This window comes from Pezoporus flaviventris, unplaced genomic scaffold, assembly GCF_033815535.1.
Source record: "Pezoporus flaviventris isolate CSIRO_AGI_PZ_B2104156 unplaced genomic scaffold, CSIRO_AGI_Pfla_v1 ptg000224l, whole genome shotgun sequence".
In the NCBI taxonomy this organism is placed as follows: domain Eukaryota; kingdom Metazoa; phylum Chordata; class Aves; order Psittaciformes; family Psittacidae; genus Pezoporus; species Pezoporus flaviventris.
Window position 1 is genome coordinate 60,001 of NW_026892772.1, and position 26,225 is coordinate 86,225.

The 26,225-nt window shown below is 54.8% G+C and overlaps 3 protein-coding genes and 13 non-coding genes across 17 annotated transcripts; 5 read left to right on the forward strand and 11 right to left on the reverse strand.

Annotated features, from left to right (window-relative positions):
- Positions 1-141: 141 nt before the first annotated feature.
- On the reverse strand, positions 142-214 carry TRNAT-UGU (transfer RNA threonine (anticodon UGU)). The gene has a single exon. It is a non-coding gene; the product is annotated as a tRNA-Thr (tRNA).
- A 1,229-nt stretch (positions 215-1,443) lies between these two features.
- On the reverse strand, positions 1,444-8,693 carry TRIM7 (tripartite motif containing 7). Its single transcript, XM_061442287.1, has 8 exons — positions 8,055-8,693; positions 6,639-7,065; positions 5,874-5,969; positions 4,938-5,168; positions 3,619-3,641; positions 3,337-3,452; positions 2,697-2,732; positions 1,444-2,074 (listed from the first exon to the last, which is right to left on the reverse strand). The coding sequence occupies exons 1-8, from the start codon at positions 8,195-8,197 to the stop codon at positions 1,560-1,562; spliced, it is 1,587 nt and encodes a 528-aa protein (XP_061298271.1). The 5' UTR covers positions 8,198-8,693; the 3' UTR covers positions 1,444-1,559.
- Positions 8,694-10,192: 1,499 nt separating this feature from the next.
- TRNAK-CUU (transfer RNA lysine (anticodon CUU)) lies at positions 10,193-10,265 on the reverse strand. The gene has a single exon. It is a non-coding gene; the product is annotated as a tRNA-Lys (tRNA).
- Positions 10,266-11,589: 1,324 nt separating this feature from the next.
- On the reverse strand, positions 11,590-11,662 carry TRNAK-CUU (transfer RNA lysine (anticodon CUU)). Its single transcript has one exon. It is a non-coding gene; the product is annotated as a tRNA-Lys (tRNA).
- A 291-nt stretch (positions 11,663-11,953) lies between these two features.
- TRNAE-CUC (transfer RNA glutamic acid (anticodon CUC)) lies at positions 11,954-12,025 on the reverse strand. Its single transcript has one exon. It is a non-coding gene; the product is annotated as a tRNA-Glu (tRNA).
- A 1,413-nt stretch (positions 12,026-13,438) lies between these two features.
- On the reverse strand, positions 13,439-13,511 carry TRNAV-AAC (transfer RNA valine (anticodon AAC)). The gene has a single exon. It is a non-coding gene; the product is annotated as a tRNA-Val (tRNA).
- Positions 13,512-14,021: 510 nt separating this feature from the next.
- On the reverse strand, positions 14,022-14,094 carry TRNAV-CAC (transfer RNA valine (anticodon CAC)). The gene has a single exon. It is a non-coding gene; the product is annotated as a tRNA-Val (tRNA).
- A 258-nt stretch (positions 14,095-14,352) lies between these two features.
- Positions 14,353-14,424, reverse strand: TRNAE-UUC (transfer RNA glutamic acid (anticodon UUC)). Its single transcript has one exon. It is a non-coding gene; the product is annotated as a tRNA-Glu (tRNA).
- Positions 14,425-14,655: 231 nt separating this feature from the next.
- TRNAE-UUC (transfer RNA glutamic acid (anticodon UUC)) lies at positions 14,656-14,727 on the forward strand. The gene has a single exon. It is a non-coding gene; the product is annotated as a tRNA-Glu (tRNA).
- A 367-nt stretch (positions 14,728-15,094) lies between these two features.
- On the reverse strand, positions 15,095-15,167 carry TRNAV-CAC (transfer RNA valine (anticodon CAC)). The gene has a single exon. It is a non-coding gene; the product is annotated as a tRNA-Val (tRNA).
- A 274-nt stretch (positions 15,168-15,441) lies between these two features.
- Positions 15,442-15,514, forward strand: TRNAK-CUU (transfer RNA lysine (anticodon CUU)). Its single transcript has one exon. It is a non-coding gene; the product is annotated as a tRNA-Lys (tRNA).
- Positions 15,515-15,689: 175 nt separating this feature from the next.
- Positions 15,690-15,797, forward strand: TRNAL-CAA (transfer RNA leucine (anticodon CAA)). The gene is made up of 2 exons: positions 15,690-15,727; positions 15,752-15,797. It is a non-coding gene; the product is annotated as a tRNA-Leu (tRNA).
- A 385-nt stretch (positions 15,798-16,182) lies between these two features.
- On the forward strand, positions 16,183-16,255 carry TRNAV-CAC (transfer RNA valine (anticodon CAC)). Its single transcript has one exon. It is a non-coding gene; the product is annotated as a tRNA-Val (tRNA).
- Positions 16,256-16,536: 281 nt separating this feature from the next.
- On the reverse strand, positions 16,537-16,608 carry TRNAE-CUC (transfer RNA glutamic acid (anticodon CUC)). The gene has a single exon. It is a non-coding gene; the product is annotated as a tRNA-Glu (tRNA).
- A 698-nt stretch (positions 16,609-17,306) lies between these two features.
- On the reverse strand, positions 17,307-21,919 carry LOC133262780 (E3 ubiquitin-protein ligase TRIM39-like). Its single transcript, XM_061442293.1, has 6 exons — positions 21,146-21,919; positions 20,567-20,662; positions 19,775-20,005; positions 19,225-19,247; positions 18,714-18,829; positions 17,307-18,190 (listed from the first exon to the last, which is right to left on the reverse strand). Exons 1-6 carry the CDS (start codon positions 21,554-21,556, stop codon positions 17,676-17,678), a joined length of 1,392 nt encoding a protein of 463 aa, XP_061298277.1. The 5' UTR covers positions 21,557-21,919; the 3' UTR covers positions 17,307-17,675.
- A 691-nt stretch (positions 21,920-22,610) lies between these two features.
- On the forward strand, positions 22,611-25,848 carry LOC133262779 (zinc finger protein RFP-like). Of its 2 annotated transcripts, XM_061442291.1 has the most exons (7): positions 22,611-23,069; positions 23,411-23,506; positions 23,788-24,018; positions 24,176-24,198; positions 24,422-24,537; positions 24,618-24,647; positions 25,076-25,848. In XM_061442291.1, the coding sequence occupies exons 1-7, from the start codon at positions 22,650-22,652 to the stop codon at positions 25,591-25,593; spliced, it is 1,434 nt and encodes a 477-aa protein (XP_061298275.1). In that variant the 5' UTR covers positions 22,611-22,649; the 3' UTR covers positions 25,594-25,848. The 2 variants fall into 2 exon arrangements, with proteins under 2 accessions (XP_061298275.1, XP_061298276.1); XM_061442292.1 differs by lacking the exon at positions 24,618-24,647.
- Positions 25,849-26,225: the final 377 nt, after the last annotated feature.

The window sequence follows — 26,225 nt, forward strand, 5'->3', positions numbered from 1 at the left end:
AGATCTCCGTGCCGGGAGCGGCTCTGTCCTGATCCCGGTCCCGCCGCCCCCCGGCTGCCGCCCGCGGCTCCTCCCGCTCCCGGCGGAGGTGGAAAATGATTTTGAGGAGAAAACGAAAAAAGGAAGCACAGAAAATGCCCCAGGCCCCAGCGAGATTTGAACTCGCGACCCCTGGTTTACAAGACCAGTGCTCTAACCCCTGAGCTATGGAGCCTCAATGGGCAGCCCCGCCTGTGCTGTGGTCACCAGGGGGAACCCCCAGACCGGTTGTATCGCCCCAAAACCTCCATCACCCCCAACACTTGTCCCAGCACCGGCCTGGCGCAGCTCCGCTAAACGCAGGGACAAGCAGGAGCACGGCACGGCCAGAAACCACTGGTGCTTGTGTACCTACCCCCCTGTAACACCAGAAACTGGGGTCAGTCCCTACCCTGCACCCCTTGGCACCTCCAGCATCTTCCCTTTCTTTATTTGAGGAGGTTTGGCCAAATCACAGCGAGGAAAGCTCCATATTGCTGCTGCAACGACACAGGGGTGATGGCCATCCCTCCCCTCTAATGCTGTCTCAAGGTAAAGCTTGACTCAGGCTTGATCTTCAGCTTCCTCAGTCTGAGGAATATGCAAATGTTGGGTTTGTGCTTAACATAAACAGATGTGGGGGGAACAAACCGTCCCAGTATATATAAATGCCTTCACCCATATATATCTATATACACACACATACATGCTTTCTCTTAAAGTCTTTCTTTACACTTAAATTCCAAGCAGGACAACCCTTCAACCCACACTTCTGATGTTCTCCAGCCTGTCAGCAGCTGGGAATAAGGAACAGGAGAAGACCAGTGCAGGTAGCACCTTCACGTTTTATTGCCAGCACATGGGCTAGGAACAGACTGGGAGGCTCCTGTTGGTTGTAGGTTACTGGAAGAGGTTAAGAAACACAGAGAGGGCCCCAGAGAGGACACAGGAGCACCAGCGTCAGAAACGTGGCTCTTACTCATGTCCAGTGGCCAAACACACCTGAGCAACACGAACCTGTGCTGCTCCACAGGAAACCAAGCACCTCCCAGCCTTCCCCACAGCAGCAGCAATGCCTCCCTCCTGCCCTGCACAGGAAAATGAAGCACTGGAAGCTGATGGAGAGGGCAACAAAAAGCTCGCAGCATCTCTTCAACCCCATCTTGACTCCAAGACAGGTCAGATCTTGGTGGCCTTGGGTTTTAGACCGCCTGGGAGGGCTCAGACCTTCACGTCAACATCACAAAAATAGCCTTGGGAGCACATTATTATCCCAGATTTTAGGAGCAGCAGCTGGAATAAGTAACCAGGTACTCCCCTTCACTGGGAACCGACCTTCCCAGCAGGAGGAAGGAGGGAAGAAGCCAGAAACTCCAGTTGGAACACTCATAACCTCTCTCAGAGCCCAGCAAGAGGGGCTGGGATGGTTTCCCCTCCCTGCCTGGTTTCCCATCTCTCAGCTGAACTGGGCTGCTCGGCTCATTCCAGAGTCCCTTGTGCTCATCCAGTGAAGATCACGGAGCCGGGTCCTCGGGGACGCCTCACGGGCACAGTTTGATGTAGGTGATGGTGGAGCAGACGGAGAAGAGCGGGAACACCTTCTCCTGGAAGGCCACGTTGAAGGTGAAGATGTGCTGCATGTTCTCGGCGTTGTAGAAGGAAACCTCTTCCCCTTCATAATCCAAGTAGACCCTGACCTTAGTGAGCTTCTGGCTGAGGCACAGCGGCGTGCGCTGGGGCGAGGTGACGGCCCAGTAGCGGCCTCCGTTCTGCTGCACTGCCCAGATCCCTTCTTCGGGGGAGAACTGCGTCAGCCCCTTCCTCCTGACGGACTCCTTGGCCACCCCGAAAGCCCACCCGTCCGAGGCGCCCACCTCCACCTCCCAGTAGTGTCTTCCCGACTGGAAGCCCGTGGTGGCCAGCACGCGCGAGTTCGTGTCGAACCTCTTGGGGTTGTCGGGCAGCTCCTGCTTCCTGCAGCCCATCCGCACGCTCTTGAGGTCGGCGGAGAGGATGAGGAGGTGGTTTGCGGAGTCGGGGTCCAGGGTCAGGTCCTCTGTTGGTGACAGCAGGGACAGGGGTAACTCAGTGAGAATGGGGACAGGGAAAAGCCTGAGCTGGGGGGGTGAAGCAATTCCCAACCTCAAGCACCACATCCCAACCTCAACAACTGCTCCTCTTCAGCTCCCCGGGCAGCCTGTGGGGAAGGAAAGCCAAGTTTCAACGTTGGCTTGGCTCGGAGGTGCTTGAGAGGCCTCCTCTCGCCATTGACTCTGCAGGAAGCCTGAGGCTTCCAGGTACTATAAGAGGACTCGTTTTAGGCGCTAACAAACATGCTCCTTCTCTCTAGAGGTGGGTGAGGAAGGTCCCAGTTAAAGGGATGGGATGAGCATCCGCCTCACCCTTTTCACATCCTCACCATCAGGTAAAGGTGAAGGGCAACACAGCAAAGCAAATTGTGGTAAATGAGGACCAAGAGCTGGTTCAGGACGCCCTAAAGGGAGACCCACAACTGCCTTTGCACATCATGGGGAGAGAAGAAATGAACCCAAAAGAGGAAACCTCTTGTCCTCTGGTTTTATCCTTCTTTCCTCACCCCTCTCTTTGGCTTTGCTAAACACAGCCCCAGTTTAGCATCTTTGCTCCGGGGTGCTGTGGTTGAAAGCTTTTCCCTTTACCTTTTTCACCTCGTCCCAGCTCATCTCGCAGGTTGTCTGCAAGGAAAAGACAAAACACGGCAATGGTGACACCAAGAGAGCACACCCCCCCCCCCCGTTCAGGCACCTTTACACACATCAAAGCACTAGCAGGGGAGGTGGCAGGTAGTGAGAGCTGAGGATGGGGCAACACCAGCTCCCGCAATGGGGAAATTCCTGCTAAATAAAGGTCAGTTTGTGTAAGCTTTAAATAACGGAAGCTTCCGGACATGAGGAGAAGGCAGGGTTTGGTTAAACCTCATTTACCCGGCCCTGATTCCTCCCCGAATCCCCCAGCAACATCTTGTGGCCTTGCCGCGCTACTGCAAGGGGTTGCCTTGGGAATCCCGGCCTCCAGCCATCCAAGGTGTGAAAACTGGAGGCTATTGAGCTGAAAATGATGGGTCGGGATCGGTTTTCCCTCTTTAACAAACTCTTGGGCTGTCAGCACATCTCCTGCTCATGCACATCCCCAGAAGCCCTTTCCAACAGGATCTATCCTCCTATTCCAGTGCTGTGGTCAGGGACCTCGAGGCATCCCCAGCATCCCCAGCGCTCCTCATCCCTTATCCCAACGCCTGGAAAAGGTCTGTTTCAAACACCCGGGCTCCTCCCCATGTACCTCTGAACTTCTTCAGGACCTTCTCAAGGACGACGGTCTTGAGGGAGAAGTTGCAGATGTGCATCTTCATGTCCGTGCACACGGGCACAGGCTTCTGGCACTTCACATCGTCACTCCTGCAAAGGGAGAAGAGAAAGCAATAAGGAAATCATTCCTATTCCCCTGTTTCATTCCCATCTGTAGCTGACAGTGCCTTCCTCTGGCATCTGCACTGCAAGCACTGACCTCCAAACAGTGTTGGGAGGGGGGAAAACATGAAAGGGGGGCAAGAGAGCTCCATACCTGCTTATGATGCTCATTACATCCTAGAAAGGAAGAAGAGAGACCGGGTGAAATCCTTGTGCAATATGTGCTACATCTCCCCATTCAACCCAGCTGAGACATTCATCCTTTATGGCTGCAACAATAAGCATGGATCCGTGCCTCAGATCTTTGCTTCCAGCTTTGGAAGGTCATGGTCCCTCCAAATCTCACTTCTGGGGGGGACCAAGCCTTCCAAACAGTGCTATATACAAACAGTCCAGCTTTGTGCCCATAGTATCATGATGTGGCTTAGTTTGGGAGGTGCAAAACCCATAAACCACGGTGAGAACATTGGACGTGACTCAAAGCCAAGCCCAGGGAGTGGAAAAGGGCCCTGGAGCTGAATGAGGTTTTCCAGCATGGGCTTTAAAAGCCGAAGCTCCTGCATTGTTCCAGGTCAGGGCTGTGAGCAACGGCAGCAGCCGAGCAAAGACCACGTGGAACCAGCTTTCACCCATGGCCAAGCCCTGAAACCATCTGCAAATGTTGACAGAGCTGCCTCGGAGGGAGTTTAACCCCATAGGGATCAATGCGGGCACCAGAACAATCAACACATGGCCACTTAAAAGATCCCTATTGGCCTTTTGCCATGGGGCTGGGGACAGGACTACTTGATTCTGGGATGGGCAGCTCAGGTTTGCTTTCCAAGCCCCACTTCAGCTGCAAAGGGGAGTTTGGGTAACAAGGAGGGGCTGGATGGGCTCCAGCTTCTTTCTTTGCAGTGCAATCAATACCTGGAGCCCATCTGCTCCCCCCCTCATACTTTCCAGCTTGGTTAATGGCTCATCTGGACTTGAAACACAGCTCTGCTTTCAGGGTCTGGCCAAGCCCCTGCAGCCAGGACTGTAAAACCTGGCGAGGAGCCTTGTCCTGCTGAGCCCAGCTCCATGTGCTCCATATTCCAGCTCCATTCCAAGCCTGGAGGAGTGGACATTGATGAGTTTGCAAGGCCTGTGGCCAGCTCACAAAGGAGGTGCTTGCTTTAAGAATCTATTTGTGGGGGTCTAATTCAGCTTTCAACACCTCGAAATGGGAATTTATAGGTGCTTGAAAGGTCCAACGTCATGGAAGAAAATTGGGTTAGAAGCTATTGGATACGAAGAGCACATCCAGGATGCCCCTGAGCCAGAGCTGCTGTGTGTTCTTCATGGTGCATCCCAGACACTGCTCATTGAAGATGGGGGGAATAAGCACATTTATCCCCAAAATACCTCTAACAGGACCCAGAACCACGTTAACAGGGATGGAGAAAGGCCTTTCCTCAGCCCTGGAGGCTCATATCAGAGCCAGACCCTCACCTTGAGGAACTCGAGCGTGGGCTGCTGGATCTTCTCCTCCAGCTCCGTGATGAGCTTGTTGAGGAGCGTGATCTCCTTGGAGAGGTCGGTGATGTTCTCGTTCTGCCTCTTGGCGATGTTCTTCTCCATCTTCTCCAGCTGCCCCAGCAGGAGATGCTCCTGGTCGTGCAGGAACTGCCGCAGGCGCTCGAACTCCGAGAGCAGCTTCTGCCGCTCGCTCGCGATGGTTTCCTGGTCAGCAAACGCAGCGAGATGAAGGGGGTCAGGCTGGTGCAGTGATTTGGGTGGGGATGGGGCACCCACCGGCGTCATTGCATGGGGGGCTGCGTGACGGATGGGGATGGAGAGCAAAGGCCACAAACAGCCATTGCAGCTGCATCCCCACAGCCTTCTCTGCAGGGAAGAGGCACCAGGCCATGTCTGGGGCAGCAGATCTTAGGTGGGTTTTCTCTCCTACACTAGGCACAGGCTTCCTTTACCTGCCTTTATCTCTGTTTATCTGCCTTTATCTTGGTGGGGAGTTAATCAGCACTTAAAGCAGAGGTGAGGATCAGAGACCAAGAGGTTTCCTTAGCCCCTGTCATCACTTGCTGGTCCCACCACCCAAACTGGGAGAAGGGGCTGTGTAGAGGAACCCACCTGGAATCATTCCCTGGAGGCATCTCTATTCTCATGTAAACCCCAGCTCCTGCCTCCCTGTGACCTGTTCCTTATCTCTGCCCACACCCAGCTCCTCCTTGTGCTGTCATCACAGAGAGACCTACAACCTCCTCCGAGACCAAGCCCCAGGCCCTCAGAACCGGACCCTCACACCCTGCCCTTTGTGCCACGTGTAGCACCACAGCTCGTGGCAGGAGGATGTTGCTTCAAACCCTTCCAAATGGAATAACCACCCAGCCTCGACCCTCCTCCCCACCGCCGGCTATGGGCACCCACCAGGAGCTCCTGGGTTTTCTTGTCATCGTTCACTTTGAACTCCAGCAGCTCCTGCCTCTCCTTTTTCAGGAAATCCAAGCGGCCCTGGATTTTCTCCTGGGAACAGAGAAAGAAGAGGCTGTTTCTGGGGTTCCTTCCTTTCCTTCGCTGCGTTATCCACCCTGCTGTGCTCTTTACAGCTGTGCAAGGACAAGAGGGATTGCAAGGGAAACACAGGGTGCAGGCCCTGGCTCAGCTCAACTCAGACACCCACATTTGAACCCCGAGCACCGGCACAAGCTCCCACACATGCAGCAGACACAGAAAGGAGACCGAGGATGCCAGCGCAGGATACAGGCGCTGCTCTCATCGCCTGCTGCCTCCCCCGCCTTCGCTCCTGGCACAAGCAAACCTCAGCCCCGTTTTAACCGACTCGGATTCATCTTTGGATGCTCGCCCAGCCCCAGAATAGACGTGAGTGTTTGCTGCGTCAGGTGCTGCCCTGCTGATAAGGTGGGTGCCCGCAGGTTGTGTTTGCGGCTTGGCCCGAGCCCAGCGCTGCTGAGCAGGAGCTTGCATGGAGGAAACCCTCTCACAGCCTCCTGGTTGCCCTGTGTTTGATCCCAAGCTGCAGGGATTGCGTGAGCGCACGGCAGGAGGGAGGTTTTCCAGGGCTTTGGAAAGCCAGGCTGCATCGAGCGGCTCTGAACCCCGGGAAGATTGAGCGTCGTGTACACAAGAGCACGGAGCCTGCTGCGTGGAGAGGCAGCGGGGACAGACACGCACCTTGTACTCCTCGGATGCCTCGTCGACGGGCACGACGGCGTGCGGGCGATGCTCACGGGACCGGTCGCACACCACGCAGATGGTTCTCCGGTCGTCCTTGCAGTAGAGCTTCAGCGCTTCCCGGTGCTTCCCGCAGAGCCCGTCCTCCTCCGCGCCCTTGGCCCCGCGCAGCGTGAACTGGCTGATGATCTCGGACATGTTCGCCAGCTGCCGGTTGGGGCGGAAGCTCTTGTGCTGGAAAACCTCCCTGCACTGCGGGCAGGGGAAGTCCATCTCCAGCTCCCTCCAGCTCTTGATGATGCAGGCCCGGCAGAAGTTGTGCCCGCACTCGATGGACACGGGGTCCTTGAAGAACTCCAGGCACACGGAGCAAGTGGCTTCATCCTGGAGGTTGCCGGGCAGGAACACCGCGGCCATGGCCTCCTTCCTGCAGGCAAGGACTGGTTGCGGCAGGGCTGCACCAGGAACATGAATGCCTGGCATCCAGCCCCCTGTGGGCGTTCCTCTTCCAGGAACGAGCCTCCGAGGTCACTTCTGCTGTATCTGGTTTCTTTAAACCGGTGCTAAAGACCCCACCATTGGGGACAGCACAGAGATGGAGGGGATAACAAGCGGGAACGCGTCCTGCCCTCTGCTCCCTCGCAAATCCCAGGCTCCCCCTGTCCTTTCTGGCCGGTTTGGGTGTCATTTGGGATACAGCCACCAGGTCTGGCTCCTGCTGCTTTTTGGCTGACCTGGTGCTAAATGCAAGCTCGTAGCCCTGTTTAGCAGTTGCTCCAGGCTTTGGTCCAGGTGACCATCTGAGCTCCCATTAGAGACCCACTTTGCCCTCAATGCTTCAGCCGGGGACTCGGATGCCTTGGTTGAGCCCCAGGGCTCAACAGGGGCCATAAAAAGCAACAGGAGAAAGGGAATACACAAGGATGCAAAGTCCATATATCAAGATGGAGCTGGGGGGGGGGGGGGGGAGGGGGCTTCCCAAATCGCATTTCTCTGCAGCCCACCATTTCCACCATTGTGGAAAAAACCACCTCTCTTCTCATATACATCAAAATATGTTTATACACACACACACCACTCCTTATAGAAGGGGAATTGCTTTCTCTCTCACCTTCCATTTTTCCTCACCTGTAAGCAAACACAAACTACGCATTTTCCCCAGGTCATCCATGCATTTTTCACCATAGAAACAACTGGGTGCAAAAGGACGAGGTGGTGGCCTATGAGCTGGAGAGAAACCCACACCCTACCCAGGGATGCTGAAACAGCAGGGAAAGAGAATGAGGCACCTCCACAGGAGGAATGGGCAATGGGAAAAGCAGAAGACCAAAGTGGGGATAGGATAAAGAGGACAGACAGCCCCGGGACACCCGGACAAGTGCATCCCATAGCCCCCCCATTGCTGACCGCACATACCTGGGAGCAGAGGCATAGGACAGGGGCATCCTCCCAAACCGTCCCACCTTCTGTGTGGAGAAGGTGCTGGTGGGGGGCCCGAGCCGGGAGGCTGAGGGCTCCCAGCGGGATGCAGCCCACGGAGCCCGGGATGCTTCCGACATCTCGGTGCTGCTGCAGCTCCTGCTCCTCCCCAGCCCGCGGTGGCTGCACTTGTCCCCTGTGTCACATCCCCTTCCCCCCCCGTTCCCATCTCACTTACCAGGCCTCGCCCTCCCCCATTGCATCTATCCTGGGCACCCTCCGGCCTCCTTCCCTCCTCCTCCTCCTCCCATGGGCTCTTCTCCCCTCTCCTGTGCCAGGCGCTTTTCCTTGCCCGGAGCATGGATAACGTTTCCAGCACCTCCCTCCACCTGTCCCCAAGCCCAGACCCGCTCCAATGCCCCGTCTCCCGTTCCACGGGGCTCCAGGACCGAAGCTTTTCCTCCCTTCTCCAAAGCCATCAATGAATGGTTCGTATCCCAGCTCATATTCGGGGCAAAGAAGGGCAGAAACATCACCTGCAGGACAAATTGCACTGACCACAGGTGGCTTTGGGTAAGGAGAAGTTGGGACATCCAAAACAGCAGGGAAAGGGGGGAAATACAAGGAAAATACAACCTTAAACGTGTTTCTTTGCACAAGTGAAATAAACACCTATTAAATACACACATCCCTTATTTCTTTTGGCTTCCCTTATGCAAAGTTCCCAGCAATGAAAATCCCAGCCCTGCACTGCAGGAAAACGAATGGGAAGCAAAGTGGGAGGAAGCACCTTGGCTTGCCCTTGGGGGTTGAGCTGCAGGATTATGTTCAGGGGCCATGAGCTGCTTCCAGACCACCAGGAATGCTGAGTCTGGAGAGCTGGGAATAGGAGAAGGGAAGCACACAAGAGCCAGGCCCAGCCGCTGGTTATAACCTGCAGGTTTATTGCTCGAGCTGGAAAAGCCAAGGCCAGATACACAGAGAGGATCCCACCATCCGGATGCGGGGTGGGAATCCTTTGGGATCAGCTGGAGAGCTCATAGCATTGAACCGGCCACACCACGCTGCCCCAGGCTAGTCTGTGGGGTCCTCATCCCACTCCTCATTACAGAGGTCGGTCTCGCAGCAGGAATACCGGGATGTCAGGCGGGATTCCGCATCGGATGCCCGTTCCCGGCCACAGTTCATGGCAGAGGTGCAGCCTTGCTGGTAGTAAAGGGTCACCTTCCCTGGGAGAGGGGCTGTGATTAGAGGGGAGCAGCATCGAGCTAACACAAACCAGGGGTGGGCTTCAAGGCCAGGCTGGACCTTGGGCCAAGCTGCCCCAGTGGAAGGTGGAACTGGGCGAGCTTTAAGATCCCTTCCCACCCGAACCAGTCAATGACAACATCCATCCCGTGAGCCCTTTTAGCTCCCCAAAGACAAGCACAACCCTCCCTGACCAAAGGAAAGGGGTGGCTTTGGGCCCACGTCGTACCCAGGGAGGTTTTGATGATGGCACATTTCTCCCTCCGCTCACAGGTCGTTTCATTCGCGCCCCGGAAGCACCCCACGAAGGGGATCTTGTACTTGCAGACCTTGCATTGAAGAGCCTCAACTGCAGCAGACAGAGAAGAGGGGATGAAATTGGGCTCGATTCTGCAGAGCCGGGGGGGGGGGCTCAAACACCCCTACAATGAGATGAGGAGACCCCAGAGGAGATGTGGAGCTCACCAGGGAAGGGACCAAGTGTCCCCTTCACTCACAGAACAAGAGCCCAATGATGCCCCCCTCTACAGAACAAGAGCCCAATGATGCCCCCCTCTACTTACCAACCCCAATGCACAGAGCAAGGGTCAGCCCCACGAAGAGCACCTTCATCTTGGGAAAAGGGATGGATCCTGGTCTCCCAGTACAGCGTTACCTATGGATGAGAATGGCTCGGGTGCTTTGTTAATCCCTGTAATGAGTTTCCTCGGTGATTAGCCTTTAGAAGGGAGGGAAACCAAGCAGCCCCTCAGGGAACAGAGGTTTGTGATGCCCTTTCTGAGGCAAAATTAGTAGAGATACATCCTAAGATGCCTCCACCTCTTGCTTAGGCACAGCACCAGTATCTTGCCCCCAGACCCAGGCAGACTGGGGCAAATAAAAACAAGCGCCCAACGTGGGGCTCGAACCCACGACCCTGAGATTAAGAGTCTCATGCTCTACCGACTGAGCTAGCCGGGCTCCCAAAATGCCCCATTTCCACCGTTTTTCTCCCCAAAAGGGTCCGTCTCATGCTGATTCAGCAAAAAACCCAGACATTTATGGGTATAGAAACAGGGGGATTCGAATGAATGGGAGGTTTTGGGGTGTGTTGGGATGGTGCCAGGAGACACAAACCAAATCCCAAAGAGAAGGTCCCTTACCAGGCTCTGCTTCCCCTCCGTGGTCCAAGCTCCCCCCAGCTCCTGTCCCTGCTGCCTTTATCCCTCCTCAGGGCCGAGCCAGGACCTGAACGACCCCAGAGGCACCGGGGGCCATTGTTTGGTGGGAACAATGGAGCTGCCCGCACCTGGGCAAACACGGCTCCTCCATGGACACGGCCTCATCCATCACATGGGCCAGGCCAAGGCTCCTTGACTTCCCCTTGTGCAGAGGAACCGGTGCCCAGCATCTTGTGGAGGGGTGAAGCTCCGTGGTTATGGCCTTAGCTGATGGACAGGACCCTAAGAAACCTGCCTGCTCGCTTCCAAGTCCTTTGGCTTCACCTGCACCAACCCAACCCAGTGTTACTGCAGCTGCTCTTGTGCTGGCAGCACTGATACCTGCATGTCCTCAAGCATGAAGCTCAGCTCCAGGCAGCCAAAACCAAACAAGAGGAGGAGGTTCCCTGAGGGCTGGGTCCCTGCCAGAGTTCAATGCATATCCTGGTCTGGATAACCTGGGGAGAAGAACGGTGTAATGCTTGCCCAGGCCAAAGCTGAGCTTGTTCTCACTGGAGCACTGTTCACCTTGCTCTTACACGAGGTGTAGAGCAAAAGGCTTTGGTCTAAACCACAAAGGATGCCTGTGGTTTAATGCCATCATCTATGGCATTAAACATGACAAAATAGGGTATTACATTAACGTTTTTAGAAGTGTTGTGCCCTAAACCAAAGAATGGGGATTTCCTGGGACTTATCAGGCACTTTGTGAGCAGGTTACACCGTGCTGCTCATCTGGGGCTGGATTTTGCTCCTCTTTATCACCCAGTTCTAGTCTGGAGAGGTTTACAAGGCTCAAAGACTGCATAAAGCAATCATAAATAGCATAATGCCGGGGGCTGAGATGAGAGCAGGTCGGAATCACTCTGCAGTGTTAGAGGTTGAAGGAGAATTTAAAACAAATGACGGAAAGGGCAAAGAGGAAGGCAGTTAAAAGGGCATCTTTCCACCTTTCAAAGCTAAAGGAAGCCCACCTCGACTCCTGTATGCCACTGGGTTTGTCGGGATACAACCCTCATTACCCATGGTGCTGCATCCTTTGTGACACAGCCCTAAAACTTTTGCCAAGAAGGAAAAAAAGCAGCCGCCCAACGTGGGGCTCGAACCCACGACCCTGAGATTAAGAGTCTCATGCTCTACCGACTGAGCTAGCCGGGCGCTGGGGTAGCCGCTGATGGCGCAGCCTGTGAGCTGCGACCCGGGTGCCCCCAGCGCGGTGGAGGGGGAGGTTGGGACCGGGGCGTCTCCGGAGGGAAAAGGCTGCGGGAAAAGCTCCATCCTGGCAGGGCTGGGTTATTCCTCCAGCTGTGCCAAGTCCCACTCGGCACCCGGGAGCGCTCTGGGGCTGGACAGCTGGGAAAGGAGTGTTTGTGCGTGGGGATGCGGGTTATGCGCATTGCACAGCGAATTAAAACCGAAATTACAGAAAGGAACTCCCAAAAAACACCTTTCCCTGACCGGGAATCGAACCCGGGCCGCGGCGGTGAGAGCGCCGAATCCTAACCACTAGACCACCAGGGAGCTGCGAGGTTTCCCTTTAACCCCCGGTGTAACGCGAGGTGGGGAGGGGGCGTTCAGCTCAGTGCATTCAACTGGGTGGAAAACACCCCAGAAGACCCCAATTCCTCCGTTTCTTGGGTGGGATTGAAGGGTGTAAAGGAGCAGAGTACAGGCACCTCTGCATAAAACACATGCAGAGCTGTGGATGGTGATGCTGCTACAAGGGGATCAGTCTGATCCTTGGGGTTCATGAGAATTTTCTGGGTTTTCCTGGTTTTTAGGCACCTTTCACATGTTTAAGCACAGTTCAGGAATTCCACAGGCTCTTTCTCCAACCGGTGCTCACGGATCTCTTAAGCTTATAGAAGAATGGAAACATGAAGAGCAATGAGCTCTGACAGCAGCTGCACAGTTCCTACACCAGCGGGCTATGCTCAGAGGGTTAACTGAGTGTGGAGCCTGAGATTTTGGCTGCTATTCTAGGTCACGTCCCAAGAACAAATAACTCCATGCAGGAGCAGGAATGCATGACTGCAGAGACTCCCCCTCCACGCAGGCTTATTGATTGCAGCTCATTCGTGGGATGGATGAATGCAGAACGTGTTGGGGGGAAGGGAGCAAACTTATTGCTTGGTTTGGAGCAAAGCAGGATGAGCTCTTTGGGTAAAACATGCAGGACTGGAGCTGAACAACGAAGCTAAGAAACACCTAAGGGAAAGCAATAGCAGAGTCCCAGAAACAAAACCAATGTCATGCAGGGACAGGAACAAGTTGCTCATCATCATACAGCAAAAGAACCTTTACTTGCTTGGCAGATAACCCCCATCACCGGATAATTCCCACCCCAGGCAAGGGCAGGCAGGGTTGAAGGCAAGCCAGGAACGCAGCCCATGGGGTGGATCAGTCATGGTCATACATAGATGTTCCTGAAAAACAGCCTAAAAAAGGTAAATGCTCCAGGGCTGAGCTTAAATAGAGCCGCTGAGGCATGGGTGGCGGGGTGGGGTCCGAGGTGGGACAATTAATGCTCATTAGTGCCCTCAATTGGTCTTTCCACATGAGATAAAGGGGCAGTGGGAGCAGGGGTATCCTTTTGTGTGAGCTCAGGCAGCGACATCATGGGCTCTTCTGTAGGGATCTACGGGGATCTTCTATAGAGAGGTCTTCTTTATCCCTAGCTAGGCTGGTGGTGGGAAAAGATGAGATATGCTGAGGCAGCAGGGGTAAATGCAAATTATTCCTCCCTATCCACATGGAAAACAAACAGTGAAAGATTATGGATGTAAAAGAAGAGATGGAGCAGCCATCACATCCCATCCACTGGTCTCCGGCTCAAACCCTCCCCCAAATAGCCATTAAATTATATTTCCAGGAGTACATCAGCGTCTGTATAAGCAAGTTGTGGAGAGAGGTAGAAAAAAACCCTAAGATCAGTGTTTCTGCCTGGTTTCGAACCAGGGACCTTTCGCGTGTTAGGCGAACGTGATAACCACTACACTACAGAAACCTGGGGACAGCCGTCCGGGGGCTCGTCTTTGTGGGAATTCAGGGCAAAAGTTGTTTCATGGAATTTTCCCCTTCCCCAGGGATGTTTCCCACATCCTTTTGCCCCTTTTTTCCTTCTTCTGCTTTCCTTCCCCCCCCCCCCCCCCCCTTGTCTTCCAAAACCACCAACCACAAGAACCTATCCTTCTCCCTTTGCCAACACCGACCTGGGCCACCCTTCATGATGTCTTGAGGGTGGTCAAAGCAATGGACATAACCAAGGGAGACAAAACTGTGGTACTTTCGATAGCCAGAGAGAATTTCCGCATTAAAACTGCTTTTTAAGGAAGCAAGCACACCATGAACATGCCCCAAAAGGAGTAGGAATCTCCAGCTATTGCTTTGCAAGGGGCAGAGACAAGGTCCCTCCTCCAGCTGGCCAAACCAGAGCTAAATAACACTCCGTTGTCACTGTCCCTACACTGAATGACCTAAATGCTGCAAGATAGGGAAAAGAAACCCATAAAAATGATGTTTCTGCCCGGTTTCGAACCGGGGACCTTTCGCGTGTGAGGCGAACGTGATAACCACTACACTACAGAAACGGCATGTAAGGGGACAGAGGTGACCCACTGGTGACAGGATGACCCAGGTCTCTCTTTCCACGTTCTCCCACTCCTTTTCTAAGGAAATTCCCCTCAAATTTGCTGTTAGCGTTAGAAAATGAGTATTTTTTGCGGACATGCACACTGAGAAGGACGAGAAAGACGAGCTTTTGTTCGGGATGAGCCAGAAAAGTCCTGCGGGACCCCGAGGAGGAAAAATAGCGTGTTTTAAACAAAATATGCGATTATAGAGCAACTTTCCCTGACCGGGAATCGAACCCGGGCCACGGCGGTGAAAGCGCCGGATCCTAGCCACTAGACCACCAGGGAGCGCTGGAAACGCGGGTACCCAACGGTTTTAATTAAATTTGATAGGTTTTAATTTATTTTGTTATATCTAATGAATTTTTGCTAAGTTTGATTAATTCCGAGGACAGAAAAAAGCGGCTCCTGTTGGGCTGTTGGGAGGCGGCAGCGTTGGGGCGGCGGAATGGGATTTGGGGGCTGTTGAATGTGCAGAGATAAGTGATAGGATTGATAAAATACGCGTGAAGAGCCAGTTCCCTGGTGGTCTAGTGGCTAGGATTCGGCGCTTTCACCGCCGCGGCCCGGGTTCGATTCCCGGTCAGGGAAAAGGGCTTTAATTTTTCTATAATTAAGCTGAATTTAGAAATTCCCTCCTGCGTCTGATGGATTTCTGGGTGTTTTATCGTTGTTGGCTTTTTTTTTTTCCCTAGAAAAAGGCAATTCCAGATCCATGGAAATTAAAACAGATGAGCTATTTCTGCAAGAATAATATTCCTGTCTCCTGGTGGGACTTATCAGTGTATCCCCATGGAAAAAATTAATGCATCGACTAAATTAAATCAAATCAAATTCCCTTCTGCAACGTGTGCTTTCTATAGAGATTTTTCCCAAGCACTGCCATTCCAGAATTTGGGGGAATATTGGTCTATAAAATTCATGAAAAGGAGGAAAAAGGCATGTCTACATAAAGGAATGTTTCTGCCCGGTTTCGAACCGGGGACCTTTCGCGTGTGAGGCGAACGTGATAACCACTACACTACAGAAACCAACCACGAGCCCCTCTTCCCCCGCCCGCATCCCCATCCTTAACCCCAGTTGGGTACCAATACGTGCGTGGAACAAAGAAATGATAACAATAAAGGAGTTTTCCTAAGGAATTCACACGGAATTCCGTCTTCTGCTGCTTGGATATCATTTACGCAAGCGGGAAGCATTTCGCAGCATTTAATTTCTCTCCTGAGGTGTTTTTTCCCACTCCCACAGGGGCTGACACCTCCCGAATCCCGCATCAAAATAAGGCCAGAATAGAGGTCTGCGTGCGCCCGGCTAGCTCAGTCGGTAGAGCATGAGACTCTTAATCTCAGGGTCGTGGGTTCGAGCCCCACGTTGGGCGGTTCTTTCTTTTCCCACCCCCACGATTCAAAGTCAATTCAAACACTGCCCGACTTCTCGGTGCTCCCTCTCTGACAGTCACCATAAAACCCCAAAAGGAAAAAAACCCTGCAACTTAATAAGCACTTAGGTTTTTAGCATCGCTATATTCCCTTTTCCAATCTAAATTCGTCGCCGTCAGGATGGCCGAGTGGTCTAAGGCGCCAGACTCAAGGCTTTGCCTTCCCGCACTTGGGAATTCTGGTCTCCGTGTGGAGGCGTGGGTTCAAATCCCACTCCTGACAGCAGGAATTTTGTTTTGTTTTTTTTTCCTATAACCCCATCATTTTCCCCTTCGCGCCACTGCTTCCGTCAGAAGCCACCTCAGGAGTGGGTCATTATACCCCCAAAATATTAAGTACATGTTTTCTCCCACCGTGGGGTGGGAAATACGCAAAAAGGGATATTTTCGCTTAATTTTGACAGAATTCAGACCTTTTTTTCTTGCACTTCTCGGTGGTTAAACCGCTGGTTTTCCTAAAATCAGCCAAACAGCTTCCGAAATAAGATGGGTTTGGGAGTGTCCGCTGAAGGAGGCTGTTGTTGGGGCTCGGACCTCGACCCTTGCAGGGCTATGTGAGGGCAGGGTGCGGGCAGGGTTCGGGCAGCGCAGGAAACTGGGCCGTCAGGGTTTCTGTAGTGTAGTGGTTATCACGTTCGCCTCACACGCGAAAGGTCCCCGGTTCGAAACCGGGCAGAAACACTCCATTTTCCCTCAACACCTCCCCCCCCCCCCCCCCCCTTTCATTTTTTCTGGGGGTATTGCGTTTTATTATTAACAACTTTTCTCTTTTTCCCCGAAAATACCATCTTGCTAAGCTCTCCCGCGTTTTTGCACGGTTTGGAAAAACACTTCTCGCTCTCTACCCATATTAAACAAAACTTCTGAATAGCAAACAGCACCTAGAAAACTATAAAGAAGACCCACCGCTAAATAAAGGCGTTTTCCCCAAAACGGCGTCTAGAATGGGGAGAAAAAGCATCTTCCCTGACCGGGAATCGAACCCGGGCCGCGGCGGTGAGAGCGCCGAATCCTAACCACTAGACCACCAGGGAGGCCACGCTCAGCTCACCGCGCACTGAACATCTCGGCCAGGACCGATTCCTGCAGCTCTTTGCCCCGTTTATTTTCGGTTCTTTGCCCTGTTTATTTTCGGTCCTTTGCCCCTGTCCCCTCTCCTCAGCCCCACATGGGCGCAGCTCAAGCAGAAGGGGTGTCCCAGCAGCCAGCCCACAGCTTTCCTTCAGGGAATGGGGCATTTCACAGCCACTCAATGATCAGATTTGCCCATATCCCGGTGGCTTTGGACGGGAAGCCAGCAAGGACCACCCCTTACATGCAGCTTGTTACTGGGAACCAGTTTGGAGCTGCTCATCCCTGAGGCACCCCACCTCGCTGTTGCATGCCGAGAAGCTCCGGCTCTGCTGCTCCCGCTGTGAATCCTCCTGCATATGCAAAGGGAACGAGCAGACCTGCTCCATCCATGCAAACACAGTGCTTGTGGCCGTGCAGCAGCTTCCAGAGGGGTTTGCATGCACCGGGGTGTGTGGAGGCTGGCAAGAACGCCTTTATCATCTGCTGCTCCTTACAGCCAAGCTTCCAGAATGCCCTTTGGCTCCTCATTATGACTCAAGCCACTGGGAAACGGTCCCATGATCACCCTCCATCCCCCTTGGCTCCTCCTTACAGCCCCATTCACCCACCGACAGCTCATCCCGGGGCTGCTGTTCAAGGAGAGGTTAAAGGCAGCTAAGCCTGAGGAAGGGTTTATTTCTCCATGCCAACATGAGCTCTCACCAGGGATGCAGGTACTCCTGGTGATTTAAAGTACCCTTCTATCAGATCAGACCTTGCCTATGTCATCCTTGAATTACATTGGAGAGGTGCGTGTGTGGCTCAGCTTGATCCCTGTCCTCCAACAGAGAGGTTTTGGAAGGGGTTTATGGGCACGGATGCACCAGCAGAGCAGGACAGGTTGTTTTGGGGAGCATAGCATCCCCCCGAGCCAACCGATGCTTCTTGTCGACATAAATGATGGAGGAAGGAGACTTTTCCATCCTTCACGCTCCCAGAATCCAGACCCCAGCGAGCTGCACTCAGGCGATGCTGTCCCACGGGGGGGTCATGGGGACAGCGTGAACTGGCAGCCCCTGCCCAGGCAGAGCAGGGGGAGGATTTTCTCTCCTGCAAAATCCGTCGGGGGGTGGCTGAAGATGGGAACCTCCTTACGAGAGTCAAAGAACGCCACCCTCCCCTCCTCGTAGTCCAGGTAAACCCCGATCACCGCGGGGGCAGCGGGCAGGGCGATGGGGATGGGGGGAGACGTGAGAGCCTGGGACTTGCTCCCACACTGCCCCACGGCCCAGATCCCCTCCCTGGGGTTAATGCTGATCCGCCCCTTCCTCCGCACCGACTCCTTGGCCACGCCGAGGGCCCAGACCTGCCCGTGCCCCAGCGCCACCTCCCAGTAGTGCCTCCCGGCCGTGAAGCCTCCGCGGGCCAGGACGCAGCGGGAGGAGTCGAAGCGCTCGGGGTTGTCGGGCAGGGGCTGGCGGGTGCCCCCCCACTTCACGCTCTTGTGCTCCTCGCACAGCACCAGCCGCGGATGCGCCGTGTCCGGGTCCAGCGTCAGGGTAACTGCGGATGGAGCCAGGAGCAGCATCACCGCCGCGGCTCCGTCCCATGGGAATCCCCATCTTCCCCAACCCCCCGGCCCTTGGGATGCTTCAGCTCCCGGTTCCTGCTTGCTGGAGCAGTTCAGGAAGGGGTTCATGCCCATGAGTAAGATGGGAAGAGTAGGAAAGCTGCATTGTTTTGGAGTAAAAGTAAGGCTTTGGAGCGTGGCCACCCGTGGGTTTCCCATTGCTCTCCCTTTTTGATGTTCCCACATGGAAATATTTGCGATGTTCACCTTTGAGAGGTGATTTCCAAAGGCAATGCCAACCCTGCATGAGCATCCCAACACTTACTGTACCCCCAGAGGCAAACCTGCCCTCTCCCACCCCAGTAAGTGCCTCTTGCTGTGCTGACACAGCCACAGCTCTGCAAGGCCTGTTGGAAGCATCTCTCCATGGCACTTCTATGTAGCCGAGATCTCCTCCTTCAGACCCGCTGCAGACAGACCAACCCCAGCCTCACCCCCTCCCCGTCCTCTCTGTACCTTTACATTTCATCAGGATCTCCTTGAGGGCAATGCTTTTCGGAGGGGGAGTGCTGGGTTTCTGCCCCAGCTCAGGCGATGCCTCTGCTGGCTCCTGGGCTCCATCCTTCTCAAGCCTGGAGAGAAGGAAGACCTTCCTGAGAACATCCCTTTGCTCATAATGGCCATTGTGACTCACTTTCATCTGGGGGCTCCTTTAAAGCAACAAGGACTAGAACGAAGGCTTGGTCCTAGGTCCTTAGGGTTTAAACATTGATGGGTTTTGTGGCCTCACAAGGGCAGGGAGGGATAACTCAGCCCTGCAGGGGCAGGTAGTTCTGCTGCAGCTGAGCTGGAGGTTCCGTCATCCCATCTGATACCTTCCCCTGATCTTCAGCACCTTTTGCAGGGTCCTAGTATGTCTATATGGTCCCTAGCACACAGGGGTCACAGTTGTTGGGGTTCTGGAGCCCATCAGTGTCACCACCGCAGAGATAAAGGACATTAACATCACCAGAAAGGAGCCACAAACCTGCTCAAGATGTTGCTGCTGTCCTGCAAAGGAAGGATGAGAAAAGGAGCATTAGATCACAGCAAAGCCTGGCTTCAAGCAGCAAGCAGCTACCACAGGGCTCTGGGGTGACCTCAAGGCTCTGCTCTGTTTAAATGGTGGGTCTAAAATGAGCCCTACAGCACTTACAGACCTGCTGGGCATGAGGTGAGGCTGTGGCAGCATCATTTAATGAGGTTTTAGCCATTAAGCAGAGCCTGGAGCTCAGGGAGTTTCATGACAGCCTAAAGGTGAGGTGAGTGACTCTTGTTCCTCCACTGCATGTGAAGCAACCCAGACAACGTTTTGGATGTGCACATGTACAACCATGTGGATGAACTCATCCCCATTGAAGCAGGCAGGGATATGAACAGGGATGTGAAACATTCACGGGGGCAGTTGGGCCGTGCTGCGAACATGGAAGAAAATCTATTAAACCCCCAGAGAGCTTGGAAAGATGTGTCCTTAAAGGAGCATTTAGACTGCTCTGAGCCCTGCGCTGCGGCACCAATGGGGCTCAGACCTTCCTCACCTGCAGGAGCTCGCACGGTGGCTGCTGACTCTTCTCCTCCAGCTCATGGATCTGCTCACTGATGGAGGCAACCTCCCCCAGGAGCCTCCCGATGCTCTCCTCCTGCTTCCTCACGATGCCCTGGTCCAGCTCGGCCAGTCGCTCCAGGAGGAGGCGCTCCTGAGCGGCCACGAACCGCTGCAGCTCCTTGGCTTGGGATGCAACCTTCTGCCGCGCCGCTTCCACTTGTTCCTGCAGGGAACACACGCAAGGATGGGGCAGGGGAACCCCAGTGGAGATGGGCTGTGGGTGACTTGGAGCCCGGAGCCCGCTCCAAGGCACGGGGATCACGAAAACGCTTGTTTGCCTTTTCCAGGCTTCTTTCTGGCTTCCCTTTGCCAGAAACTTCTAAGACTTCCATTTCCCATGGACTATAATCCCTGCCCCTGAATGCTTTGATCAATAAAGGAAGAGATACATAAACAGTTGGGGAAAGGGAAACTGAGGCAAAGGAGAGGCCATAGGGTGATTCCCATTTCCTGCAGGAATTAGGAGGGGGAATGTGGGAACGTGTTCCACTTGTGAGGTAACTGAGGAAGAAGATGTACAATAACCTGGGAAAACCCAACACGTGCTCCCAGCCTGCATGCAGCAGGGATATGGGGAGAATGGGAGCGTGTTTGACCTGCCCTGGGGACAGGCAACGGCCACTGACCAATGGAGAGGACATTCCTGGGCCGTGGCACATCTGGTGTCTCCTCATCCGTCACCGTGGCCAGAGGGACAACCAAAAGAGAAGGGATGGATACTTACGAGGAGGTCCAGGCTTTTCTCTTCCTCAGCCTTTTTCAGTCCCAGCAGCTTTTCTCTCCTGTCCTTCAGGACCTGCACATGAGCCTGGAGTTTCTCCTGAGTGGAGAAGAAACACCTTGGTGGTGCATTTCCTCCCTGTAGCTGGTCCATCCCTCTGCCCCCATCCCACCTATCCAGGTTTATCGCTTACAAACTCAGATTCTTCCCTGCTTAATAACATCGAATCATGGAATGGTTTGGGTTGAAGAGACTTTAAGATCGCACAGTTCCAACCCCCTGCCATGGGCAGGGACACCTTCCACTAGAGCAGGTTACTCCAAGCCCAGTCCAGCCTGGCCTCAAACGCTGCCAGGGATGGTTCATCCAGACCTTCTCTATTCAACTCAGTCCACTGTCCCATCGCACTCAGAGTGAAGAACTTCCTTACCTCCAACCTGAACTTCCCCTTGTTTAAGTTTAAACCCATCACCCCTTGTTCTATTGCTACAAGGGGTAATCCTCAATCAGAGCAACCCATGGGGCATCTCCCTTGACCCTGGTCCCCTTCTCCTGCCCATGCCATGCACGGACACTCCCCACCTTGTGCTCCTCGGCAGCCTCCTCGATGGGGACCACGTTGTGGCCGCGGTGCACCTGGGACTCCCTGCACACGAGGCAGATGGGGCTCTGCTCCTCCTCGCAGAAGAGCTTCAGGGCCTCCTGGTGCTCGTGGCACAGCCGGTGCCCAGCTCTGCCCGCCTGCAGGCTCAGCCTCCGCGCCACCGCGATCAGCGTCGCCAGCTCCCTATTGGGTCTCAGGTTCCTCTGCGGCGCCGTCTCCCGGCACTGAGGGCAGGAGAAGCTCCCGTCGGATCCCTCCCAGCAGCGGGTGATGCAAGCCCGGCAGAAGTTGTGTCCGCAGTGGATGGAGACGGGGTCCTGGAAGAGGCCCCGGCAGATGGAGCAGGAGGCTTCATCGTGGAAGCTCTGGGCAGGGCTGGCTGCAGCCATGGGCTCGGTGGTGGGGATGATGGGACAGGTTTCACTTCCTGCCCCAGCGGTGCCTCTGGCCCCAAGGGAGGTGAATGTGAGCAGAGGAGCAGCTGCAGTGCTGAGGGGCAATGGGTCTTCTCTGGGATGGGGAATGAAGGGAGAACTCCCCTTTCCCTGGGGGAAAGAGGTTCAATGCAGAACAAACATCATTTCCTGGGTTGTAATCCCACCCTTCACTCCTTGCCACTGCCAGCAACTCCTTCCTGCGTGTGTATGTGCAGCTATAACCACTTATTGCTGCTTTCAGTTCTCCTTTTGAGCAGGATGCTGCTGCTTCTCTCATGGTTCAGGGCTGAGCCTTGAGTCGCTGGTCACGCACCCTCTTAGCAATGTTAATGTGAAGGTGCCTTTTGTGCATCCTGGCTCCCTTGCAAAGCTGTAGCAACGACACAGGACTTTGCACAGTGCTGAGGCTGGGTAACGAAGTGACACATCTGAGAACATCCGCTGTTAGTTGTGTGCATGAGCACCCACACTGAAACCTGGGGCTCAGCATCATGCTCGAGGCTTCTTTTATTGCTTAACCTGGAGCTAAAGGCTGATGTAGATTAATGGGATGTGCAGAGGGGCTGGTGTTGGGTTTGATCCCCCCCCCACCCCCCAGGCTGTGTCTGGCCTTTGCACTGAGGATGCTGCTTTGTCCCCTGCTCTTCTTCCTGCTGCAGCAACACACCTTTTCCATGGATGCTCTTCCCCATCTTTTCCATTGCTCTTTGTCACCTTTACCACACAGAGCCCCTTCCCCACATCCTCTTTGCTCCCAAGCCCGGCCCTTTTCCACGATGTGGGTCTGCCCCTCAGACAGGGTTCCCTTTCCCTGTCCTTCCTCCTGCCCGGATGTGGGTACAGACCATGGGGAGCAGGGATCGCTCGAGAGATGCTGCCAAGAGCCACCACCAGCTCCACCCCATCCCAGCCAAGCTCTGCTCTGGCTCTGCCCCCCCCCCCCCCCCCCCGGGGGTGGGGGAGGCGGAAGGGAAACGCCTTTCCCTTGCTCGAAGGCAAACGAAAGCAGCGTCTGCCTGAGAGCTCTCATCGGGGGGGGGACCCGATGTCTGCCCCGAGCCCCTCCACGGCGCTCCCCAGCGAAGCCTCCTGCCCCATCTGCCTCGAGTACTTCCGCGACCCGGTCTCCATCCACTGCGGACACAACTTCTGCCGCGTCTGCATCTCCCGCTGCTGGGAATGGTCCACGGCGCCTTTCTCCTGCCCGCGGTGTCGGGAGACGGCACCGGAGAGGACGCTGCATCCCAGCCGGGAGCTGGCGCGGGTGCTGGAGGCGGCGCGGAGGCTGAGAGCGCAGGCGGCCGAGGGGGACACGGGACAAGGGGAAAGATGCGAGAGGCACCAGGAACCTCTCAAGCTCTTCTGCGAAGACGATGGAACCTTTATCTGTGTGATCTGCAGGGAGTCCCGCGCACACCGGTCCCACAGGATGCTCCCCGCGCAGGATGCTGTCCAGGGATACAAGGTACAATGAGGCTTTTCCCACCCACCAGCACCATCAGGGCTTGATGCTCCTATAGCAGCACATTACCACCAGGCTGTGGAACATCTTGCCCTCACTCAGGGCTGTGCTGTGGGGGCAGAACTCTTGTGTTCCCCCCTCTATGCTTCCTACACAGCCTGTTTCAGAATGACAGCGCAGGGCATGCACCAGTGCTTCTGCTCTCTCAGTTCTCATCTGGTGCTCCAGGGATGGAGGGCTGAGGTCTCAACTTCCCTTCTGTGCAATTCAAGTCTCTGGAGCTGACCACAGTGCAATCCCCTTTTTGGGTAGCCGAATCTCCAGAGACCTTTTTCCTTCCCTAGGGACAAATTCAGGCCCGTCTGCAAGCCCTGAAGGAAGAGAAAGACAAACTCCTGGGGGTGCGAGAGGCTGAGATGAGGAGGAACTGGGAATACTTGGTAAGGGGGGTTTGAATGTCAGGCTCTGGCTTTAGGTGCAACACCATCCTGCTGGGGCTGGGGTCCTGCTCCAGGTTCCAAACCAAATGATGCATAATGGGCAGAGCCTGGAGATCTGCCAGGGACTCAACTGCTGCGTGCAGATCAAGAGATCTGTATAAAAGCTACTTGGGATGGATGGGTGGGAGGATGGATGGATGGATGGATGGATGGATGGATGGATGGATGGATGGATGGATAGAATCCCCTTCCCTTTTCCTTCCCTTATCCCCTCCTCACAGGAGAAGACCACAGCCGAGCGCCAGAGGGTCCTATCCAAGCTGGAAGGGCTGCGGCTCTTCCTGGAGGACCATGCTCAGCATCTGCTGGCTCAGCTGGGAGACCTGGAGCAGGACATTGAGAAGCTGCAGGAAGAAAATGTCACCAGCCTGACAAAGGAGATCTCCCGCCTGGATTCCTTCATCCAAGAGATGGAGGAGAAGAGCCAGCAGCCGACAAATCGATTCCTGCAGGTGAGGAGCCAGGGGACCACTATCTGGGTACCACCATCTGGGCCCCATGATTCAGCCAAGCCCAGGCTGTGCCCTGCTCCACACTCTTGCTGCTTCAGGAGATGTTTTCCTCCTAAGAGCCATTCACTGAGCTCCCTCTTCCCTCTCTCCCTTCCAGGACATCAGAGGCACCTTGAGCAGGTATGGGGCTCCCCCAGCGTCTATTTGGGAGGGATTTAGACCTCGTGTTGGGCATCACTCAGAGGCTTTGTGGACAGATCCCTGAGCGCGGACCCTGAGCTCTACCCATGGTTGCCCATGCATCAGGTTTATCTAAGGCTGCACCAAAGTGTGCACAAAAGCCTTCTTGGTCTCTCTTTGTGGAGATGAATCCTTCCCCTCTTTGTCCCATCCTCCTTCCTAGGCTTGAAATTGAGAGCTTCCAGCAGCCCCCACTGCTGCTTGCAGAGCTGGAGAAGAGAATCAGCCATTTCAGGGACAGAAACACTGCTCTGGAGGAGACCTTGAGGAGCTTCCAAGGTGCGTGTGTGCTCTGAGCATGCAGAGCAGCCCTGTCTTCGTGTTACACCAACTCACGCCTCCTTTTCTCCCCTCCATAGACATCCTGATGTTCGAGCTGCCAGAAAAGAGTAAGTCCCCATCTCCTGAAGGTGAGGGAGTGGGAAGGGCCAAGGGAAGGCTGAGCCCAGCCTAGGATCCGTTCATCTGTGTCTGAACCAAGTGATGAATGGGAAGGGAGGAAAAACCCCCTAAAGAGTCAGGGAGTCCTCACCATAAGGTGCTGATGGGTTCTGTTCTCTCAATGGAGCTGCATGAGGACTGGCTCTAGCTGTCACATCGGGGTGGCCAGGGACCAAATGCACACTTTTGGCACAAAACACCCTGAAGGATGAGGGTCTCTTACTCATCTGCCCTCCAGCTTGTTCTTCCCTTGGGAAGCTGCTCCTGAGCCCTGTGGGATGGGGAAAGCAACCAGCACCTCCAATGATGGTGCTACATGGTCCCTGGGGCCATGGAATACTGGTTTTCTCTGATGCTCTATCTCTGCCCTTCACAGTGAAGGTGACCCTGGACCCATCCACAGCTCATCCCCAGCTCGTGGTGTCATCCGATGGGAGGAGTGTGAGGTGGGACAATGATGCCCACCAGGACCCATGTGCTGAGGGCTTGGGCACCGACCCCTGTGTCCTGGGCAGTGAGGGCATCACCGTGGGGAGATGCTGCTGGGAGGTGGAGGTGGCCCCCAGAGGCTCCTGGGCTGTCGGGGTGGCCACACAGTCCCTCAGGAGGAGGGAGGAGGCTGCTGAGGGCCCCGGGATGGAGCTCTGGTCCATGGGGCTCTGCGAGGGGCAGTTCTGGGCTCTCACCTCCCTCGAGCGCATCCCACTGTACCAGGTCCAGGTCCCCACCAGGGTCCAGGTCTCCCTGGACTATGACAGGGGTCAGGTGGCATTTTTTGATGCTGATAAGAGATCCCTGATCTTCACCTTCCCAGCAGCCTCCTTCAAAGGGGAGAGCATCCATCCCTGGTTCCTGGTGTGGGGTGAAGGGGCCCATATCACATTGTGCCCATGAGGCTCTCCCTTCCCACTCCAACACAAGCCTCCTGTCCCCAGTATCTCTATTTCCAGCACTCTGGAGGTCTTAAATTGCCCTTTCCAGCCTCTGTTTCCATCCCCCATGATGCCAAAGGGATGAGCATCCCCATGGGTCAGTGTCCCAAGTGGTCACCCCCAAATCAGGGCATCAAATGAAGCCACAACATCTCACACCAGCCTGGCTGCTTCTCCCTCTTACGCTTTTAGATGAAGTAAAAGGATTTAGATGCTGTCTTGTTCTTCTCTGCCTGGTTATTTGCTGCTTCTGAATGTCAGGTTCTAGAGGGGGCTTTTGGTTAACTAAATCCCATTTGTGGTCTTCCCTTGCACAAAGCCTGCGAGTAGGCTGCGCCTGCACCCAGAAAGGCCAACAAGCCCCTTGCAGGTACATAAGGACATCCCATGTACCACTCTGCTCTACTGCTTGCTGCAGCCCTGACAAGAGGGGAAGACAAGGAGGGGAAAATCAGGTGCATTTTATTACTAATGTCCATCGTTAGTATCAAATGTGCTGGAGGAGAAGAGAGGAAATGGTTCCGGGTTAGGGTTAAGGGACACTGCTCTGGTTTAGGGGATGCTGCTCTGGGTTGGGGTTAGAGGACACTGCTC

Coding starts and splice junctions, on each gene's coding strand:
- TRIM7 (XM_061442287.1), bottom strand. CDS start 8,197: ATGTCGGAAGCATCCCGGGCTCCGTGGGCTGCATCCCGCTGGGAGCCC. Junction 7,066..8,054: donor TCCTATGCCTCTGCTCCCAG/GTATGTGCGGTC, acceptor CCTTGCCTGCAG/GAAGGAGGCCATGGCCGCGG. Junction 2,733..3,336: donor GGTCCTGAAGAAGTTCAGAG/GTACATGGGGAG, acceptor TTTTCCTTGCAG/ACAACCTGCGAGATGAGCTG.
- LOC133262780 (XM_061442293.1), bottom strand. CDS start 21,556: ATGGCTGCAGCCAGCCCTGCCCAGAGCTTCCACGATGAAGCCTCCTGC. Junction 20,006..20,566: donor AGAAAAGCCTGGACCTCCTC/GTAAGTATCCAT, acceptor TGTTCCCTGCAG/GAACAAGTGGAAGCGGCGCG. Junction 18,191..18,713: donor GATCCTGATGAAATGTAAAG/GTACAGAGAGGA, acceptor CTCCATCCGCAG/TTACCCTGACGCTGGACCCG.
- LOC133262779 (XM_061442291.1), top strand. CDS start 22,650: ATGTCTGCCCCGAGCCCCTCCACGGCGCTCCCCAGCGAAGCCTCCTGC. Junction 24,199..24,421: donor ATCAGAGGCACCTTGAGCAG/GTATGGGGCTCC, acceptor CCTCCTTCCTAG/GCTTGAAATTGAGAGCTTCC. Junction 24,538..24,617: donor GACCTTGAGGAGCTTCCAAG/GTGCGTGTGTGC, acceptor TCCCCTCCATAG/ACATCCTGATGTTCGAGCTG.